Source organism: Medicago sativa, chromosome 3, assembly GCF_051527215.1.
Source record: "Medicago sativa cultivar Bolivia chromosome 3, Bolivia_mono, whole genome shotgun sequence".
Lineage (NCBI taxonomy): Eukaryota > Viridiplantae > Streptophyta > Magnoliopsida > Fabales > Fabaceae > Medicago > Medicago sativa.
In genome coordinates this window covers 93,761,970-93,769,172 of record NC_140751.1, presented here as the reverse complement: position 1 = coordinate 93,769,172, position 7,203 = coordinate 93,761,970, and the positions used below count along the sequence as shown (strand labels likewise).

At 33.9% G+C, this 7,203-nt stretch overlaps 2 protein-coding genes across 2 annotated transcripts; both read left to right on the top strand.

The window, feature by feature from the left end:
• The first annotated feature begins 3,074 nt into the window (after window positions 1-3,074).
• LOC146942126 (putative cyclin-A3-1) lies at window positions 3,075-5,358 on the top strand. Its single transcript, XM_085756077.1, has 7 exons — window positions 3,075-3,818; window positions 3,915-3,990; window positions 4,108-4,184; window positions 4,289-4,322; window positions 4,412-4,561; window positions 4,651-4,785; window positions 4,874-5,358. Exons 1-7 carry the CDS (start codon window positions 3,349-3,351, stop codon window positions 4,937-4,939), a joined length of 1,008 nt encoding a protein of 335 aa, XP_085612203.1. The 5' UTR covers window positions 3,075-3,348; the 3' UTR covers window positions 4,940-5,358.
• A 1,079-nt stretch (window positions 5,359-6,437) lies between these two features.
• Window positions 6,438-7,203, top strand: LOC146942125 (MFP1 attachment factor 1-like). The gene has a single exon (XM_085756090.1). The coding sequence runs from the start codon at window positions 6,562-6,564 to the stop codon at window positions 7,045-7,047; it is 486 nt and encodes a 161-aa protein (XP_085612216.1). The 5' UTR covers window positions 6,438-6,561; the 3' UTR covers window positions 7,048-7,203.

The following is a 7,203-nucleotide window of genomic DNA, read 5'->3' as shown; positions in this document are numbered from 1 at the left end:
GAACTACTCATCTCTGTGCATATTTGGTGATACAATGGGTTTGCCATAATCATGTTGAGTCTGTAATTTTGCAAAACCTACCATGATAACAAACACACTTATCTTAATTCAATGCCTTAACCCTTTCCGATGTCACCTCTCCAGGTCTCTCTTAAGTATTCTTTTTTTTACAAATTCAAACTATGGAACATAATTAATTACCACTCCATCATATTCCATCAATCCAAACATAATCTAAAGGAACAACAGGAAGGTGCAACGACACCCCTAGAAACTCAAATTTTCTTTAAAACTATGCTAAGAACACGCTTTTCTAATCGATTGGATTTTTTTGTCAATAATCGGTTGAAGTTTAAATGGACCCTATCAAGTTATGGGGAACACTATTTAGTGAGACCAATTTAAATTTCAATAAATCAATAGTAATTTTACTCAAAAAAATAAAATAAATTAGTAGTAATTTGTTAAAAAAGTGTGTCGCTAGAACTTTTTTTTATAAATATATTTACAAGTAAACTCCTTCATTACTCTATATAACGTGAATCTCAAATTTGTCATTATATAATCCAATCAAATTTTACAGATTGGTTCACATATTTTTCCAAATTTTTAAATTGTCCCTTGATAATTACTAAAAATTGTAAATTAGCCACTATACAACGTAACTCTAATGGATTTCAATTATAACATTTTATTGTAGTTAGTACTTAATATCTTGTGCAAGCTCCACCATTAGCATAAACAACGTTATTAATGAGCTAAAATCACATAATGATCAATAGTATCCTAAGACTAGTCTCGATGAAGTCCAAAAATTTCAACAAGCTTTCATATTGGCTGATGAGGAGAACAATACGAAGTACCGTGCTGTGAATTGGAATGTGGTAACTATGCCAAGATATTTGGGAGGCCTTGGAGTTAAACGGTTGGAAGTGATGAACATAGTGTGTCTTCTGAAACTTGGTTGGGGCATTACACCAAGGCCAGAATTTCTTAGTATTTTGCATCCCTCTCTATCTCAAAGCATCTTATGTGTCATGGTAGATTATTTACCAATGAAAGAAAGTATACTATGAAAATTGGAGATCCTTTCTGTAGGCACAATGGAAATGAAATTGAATCAGTTGTCTATGTCACGAGAGACTTCCCCCTTGCTACTGCAGCATGTATGGAACTGGTTCACCAATATGATAAACAATGGTTTTTTTAATAGCAATTTGGCTCAATGGATGGAGCAAAATATGCAGGCACAACAGCACCTAAGAATACTGAATTATTTTGGTCTATTATTTGGGTTGTTGGATGCTGGTTACTTTTTAGAGGAATAAAGAGTCATTCTGTTGGTAATACCTAATGAGTCAAAGAGCTCAAAAGGACAATATAAGAAATAGGAATGTGGACTCATATAAATAAGAGAAGGTCAAGAAAATAAGGTAGGTAATATGTGTGATAAAATTCTTTTTCTCTCTTTGATTCTCTAGTCCCTCTTGTATTCCTTATACTCTTTCTTCAAGTTCTTCTTTCTATTGTCTTTTACTTGCTTCTATTGTCGTTTTCTTGCAAATTGGTTGTTATGCCTCCTTAGTTTATGCCCTCGGAGTTGGATCGATGGTTCATATTCAATACAATAGCAACAATTGTCGAGGTATTATTTGTGGCGAAAATGGAGAGTGAGTATATGGTTATAGCGGGCAGCTGCTCCGCACATGTAGCTGAGTATGGGGAGTTCTAAAAGGATTGCAGCTAGCATAAGATCGTGACTATAAGGCACGTGATGTTTATGTAGATTCTCAGATAGTGATTCGTTGCTTGTCTCATGTAGGACACGAGGAGTGTCGGGGATGCAACTTGTTCGAAAGATCAAGAGATTACGGAAGATGGATTGGAATATCAAGATTTCCCAATCCTACCACGAATGGATGTGCTAATGTCCTTGCCAACATAGGTTGCGAAGATGGTTTCAACTTGATGATTTATGAACAATGTTCTACCCAAGTTAATTTATTTTTGTTTGCATATAGTGTGAGTGTTACTACCCAATGTTTAGTTTGCTTATAATATTTGCTTTTTTCAGACTTAGACCCCTTCTTCTCCAAAAAACAATCACATAATAAAATTGAGAATAGAAAATTAGAATTTTTGCATTCAACTGATTCATGGGGGAAAAATGTCTTATTATGTTGATTGTTTAAGTTCGGTCAGAAAATAAGTAAAATCTCATTAATAATTGTTTTCATTAGGAATCAAACTCGAATTCTTCAAATGATTCATCTTAGGAGGAGCTCATTAACAACTTGAGTTTAATCACTTGGTTATTATATTTAACTGTAGTTATAAACTAATTATGAAGTATTTTTTTTCAATGATATCCTAGTTTATCTCTAGATAGTTTATCCTAGTTAATATCAATTTAAAGACCATATTACTCTAGAAATTTTACTGGTACATATAAAACTAGACTTTTGACCCGTGCATCGCACGAGTTTTCTCGACTATAATAGAGACCAATAAATAATCTTTAACCCGTAAGATCATTGATATGGTAGAAAATATTTTCTTAAAAAAAAGGCAAGATGATAGGAATGAAATTGGTGTGCAATGCATTTTTTTAGATGGAATTTGTTAGGTTAAATAATTGCAAACCTAATAAAGCAAATGAGCGGGAAAAAATTATGTTAAGTTGCTGCAGACGTAACAAAATTAATAAATAAGGATGTCAAAAAAAAGACATGAAATTAAAAAAAAAATCCAAAAAAAAATGTAAAATTCTTGACAAAAAAAAGTATAAAATAGAAGGATCATACGTGATCATTGATATGTAGAAAATATTTTCTTCAATAAAAAAAGGCAAGAGGATAGAAATAAAATTGGTGTGCAATGCATTTTTTTGGATGGAATTTGTTAGGTTAAATAATTGCAAACCTAATAAAGCAAATGAGCGGGAAAATTAATAGGTTAAGTTGCTGCAGACGTAACAAAATTAATAAATAAGGATTTTCAAATGTGTTCTAGAAATTATCAATAATTAAAAAATTTCGGGTTTCCTCTCAAAATAAAAAATTGGGGTTTAATTTTTTTTAATTGGACGGGGGGAAAGCGCGCGCCATATTCAAACCTCAATCCAAAGAACACAAGAAACGAAAACCCAATTTTGTTTTTGCCAAAAGCTACTAGCGGCGCCATGAGAATCATTTTCGTTTTACTCTTCTTTTTTGAAACACAAATTTTCCTACCTATTCTGTTATTATATAAAAAAGAAAACCCATTCACCAATTCTCACTCATTCCCAAACCCTAACTTTCTCATCCTCTTTCTTTCAGAGCAACAGTTCACTACACTCTCTGAAAGATGGAGACTCGCGCATCAAAGAAAAGAGCAAACACCAATCAACAACAACCACATGTCATGGTTCCCAAAAGACAGAGAGTTGTTTTGGGTGAATTTCCTGATTTTTATTATCAACCCAAACAGAAACTCCAATGTACAAAAAATCCCAATCTCAACAAATCAATCTCAACCCTACCTTTCCTTAATTCCAATTTGGATAAGCCTTATGTATCCGACATATTCGATTATCTTCGAACAATGGAGAAAAAGAGAAGACCAATGGTTGGTTATATGGAGAATGTTCAAAGAGGCATTACATCAAACATGAGAGGGACATTGGTTGATTGGTTAGTTGAGGTTGCAGATGAATACAACCTTCTTCCAGAAACCCTTCATCTCTCTGTTTCATACATTGATAGATTCTTATCTAACCAACCTATCATTAGATCTAAGCTTCAGTTGCTTGGTGTTTCATCCATGCTCATTGCATCGTAAGATCTCAACAACTTTTTTCTTTTTTGATTTTCATAAATGCTGTTATGTTAGTTTGCTTTTGAATCATAATTTTAATTCTATTCAATATGCAGGAAGTATGAAGAAATAACCCCACCAAAGGCTATAGATTTCTGCCAAATCACTGATAACACCTATGATCTTGACGAGGTAATATAGTATTCTTTTATTTGGTCTTGTATCAAATTTTGTTCTTGATTGGACAAGTTTATTGTAATTTTTTATCTTCTGTTGCTTTGTTTCTCATGTATGCTGTTGTTAATGTAGGTTTTGAAGATGGAAGCTGAAATACTCAAGACCCTAAATTTTGAAATGGGAAACCCTAATGTCATCACATTTCTAAAGTAAAGACCTTTTTTTTATTGTAAAATCGAATATATAAGGCCTTGTTGAAATGAATTTAATTGGACTAATTATGTTTATTTGCGCTTGCTGTGATTCATTTCAGGAGTTTTGTTGGGATTGCTTCTGAGAATCAAAAGGTAATTTGAAATGCTGTTTTATTACTAGCTGGTGATGTCAAAACCTGTTATTGTGTGATCTAATTGTTGTTTGTTTGTTTTAATTTCAGACTTCCAATTTGCAGTTTGAATATCTGTGCAACTATCTTGCGGATATAAGCCTGTTGGACTATGAATGTATAAGATTCTTGCCTTCTGTTGTGGCTGCTTCTGTTATCTTTCTTGCTAGATTTATTCTCCGGCCTGGAGTACATCCTTCGGTAAATATTTGATGTTATGAATTTTAATCTATTTGAATTCTATAAAAGAATAATATTTCAAGGCACTTAATGTTGCGAATCTATTGCAGACTTCATCCCTTTGTGAATGCTTGGGTTACAAGTCGGCTGAATTGGAAGAATGTGTTATGATTTTACATGACTTGTATTTATCAAGAAGGGCAGCATCCTTCAAAGCTGTTAAGGAGAAATACAAGCAACAAAAGGTGATTGTTTTAACTTTTAACATTTCATTTGTTATAGTTAATTCTTATTAATACAAGTTGATTGACTTGAACTCATTGTCTGGAACAGTTCAAATATGTGGCAAACCTGCCTTCCCCGCCAGAGATACCAAATTATTACTTTATAGAAGTCTGATGCAGTGTGAATAACTTGGTGAATGACTGAATGTGGTTCATGACTGACAAATATATTTTTGGTGGCTATGCGGCGTTTGACAACCAACTTAATTAGCTCAAGCATAATTATATGATATTCCAGTTACTGCCTGCTAACTTTTGATGATAATCTTGTTGTACTACTAATGACCAAGTTCCTTTGTGTTCAAGTTGTCACTTGTTAATACAACCTATGCTTCCGGGGTCTTGTCTTTGATAGGGTATACTACGTTGGTTAGTGAAACTTAAAGTGTTGTTTTATTGTTTATGATTTTTATGGTCGAAGTATAATCGAGTCAAGTGTAAAGAATGCAAAAGATATACTCCATTGACTATTATTTTTGCAATGAAGAATACAAGACTCTGCCTCCATGGTTGAAACACCCAACTTTATCTTAATTTGTACCCTTTTTGTCGTCACCTCTTCACATCTCTCTTAAATATTCCTGCTCTCTTCATTGTCTCTTAATTTTTTTTTATGAGAGGTACGGGGAAAGGAGAGGAAAATGTACTACAATTTACCAACCATTATTACTATTGACTGCAATTGAGAAAATTGGTGGTAGTTGTATTGTGTTGTTCAATCACCATCATGAAAGCGTTGTTATCAGCAACTACGTGGTGAGAAGGAAGGTTAGGTGAAGGTGTATGGCCTTGTTGTGTATTGTAAGGCTGGTTTGGCAAATTAGACCATGGCAGGAATTGGGTGTTGAACCCAAAGAAAATGAATGGAGTTATTGAGCTGGTAGTAGTTACCAAGTTTAATTTGGAGATTTTAATTTTATTTTATCTCAAATTGATATAAAATATTGTGGCGATCGGATTAAAATTGGTATTTTTAAGATGAGATAATAGTTTTTTTTTTTTGTTAAATAGGTTAGTGGCCGAAGTCACATACTTTAAATATGGACAAATAATCATAAAAAAATAATAATAGAGAAATGATGAATTCGAATCCTAACTAGTATATACCAATGTCTTGCAAATAATAATGTGATTGTATTTTGTTCAAGTTTGTTATCATGTTTTTTTAAGGAAGTTTGTTGTCACAATTTTCTAAGGAACATTTTCTTATAAGATAAATTTAGGGTGTACCTCAATCTAAAGAAGACCTTCAAATTTAAAAAGCTCTTTACAAATGAATTTAAATTTGTTTTTCTTTTAAAATATCAGTTGGATTCCAACTCTAGACCTTCAAATTTAAGAGCAATTTGTTTACCATTAAATCAAATCCTTGGAGTTTTATCATCACATTTTTTCTACCAACTTTTAAATGTATATGTAGCAATATTTTCTTATGACCAATAATGAAAAATAATATTTTTTTCCATACAAAAATGCAGTTTTTTTTACTAAACAAAGTTACCGTTCAAAGTTTAATTTATTTTTAAATTACGAGACATTATCAAGATAAATTTGAAATCACTTATAAAAAAGAAGAAGATAAGTTTGAAATCATATTTTAAGACCATCATAATTTTGAATTTTTACACCACTGCCACATCCCAATTATTTCGTAACTCTCGTTCTTTTGTTGGCCCCAGAAACCCAAAATTGTTGCACTTTCCTCTCCCCAAAAAAAAAAAACGCTCCTCTCCAAAAATGTCCGACTCAGAAGTCACAACCGTAACCTCATCGGACTCTAACTCCGTTCCCCCACCGCAACAAAACGGCGACCAAACCAAACCCCCCTCCGCCGGATTCAGCATATGGCCACCCACCCAACGCACCCGCGACGCCGTCATCACTCGCTTAATCGAAACCCTAACCACTCCCTCCGTCCTTTCCAAACGCTACGGCACATTGCCCTCCGACGAAGCCGCCTCCGCTGCTCGTCAGATCGAGGAAGATGCCTTCTCTGTTGCCGGTGACTCCGCCGTTCCTGGCGGTGGTGACGGGATTGAGATCCTTCAGGTGTATTCCAAGGAAATCAGTAAGAAGATGCTTGAAACCGTTAAGGCTAGACCTACCGTTGATTCTAGCGCCGTTGATAAGGACGCTGCTGCTGTGGCACCGACCGTTGATGATCCTCCTTCTGCAGAGGATGCTGCTGAATCCGCGAAGATCGAGACGGAGACTGAAACCTGATCATTGGGGATTATAGTATGCTGTTGTGGGATTTTATATTTTAATATTTTGTTTAGTATGAATTATGATGATCTATCTGTAGAACTTTGATGATTTCTTGTGTTACCAATCTTTAATCTTTATCACATATTATTAAAATTGTGGGATTGTTGGTTA

Bases quoted from the DNA above. Each gene is read 5' to 3' on its own strand.
- LOC146942126 (XM_085756077.1), top strand. From the start codon at position 3,349: ATGGAGACTCGCGCATCAAAGAAAAGAGCAAACACCAATCAACAACAA. The intron at 3,991-4,107 runs GTAATATAGTAT...TTGTTAATGTAG, and splicing joins ACACCTATGATCTTGACGAG to GTTTTGAAGATGGAAGCTGA. The intron at 4,562-4,650 runs GTAAATATTTGA...AATCTATTGCAG, and splicing joins GGCCTGGAGTACATCCTTCG to ACTTCATCCCTTTGTGAATG.
- LOC146942125 (XM_085756090.1), top strand. From the start codon at position 6,562: ATGTCCGACTCAGAAGTCACAACCGTAACCTCATCGGACTCTAACTCC.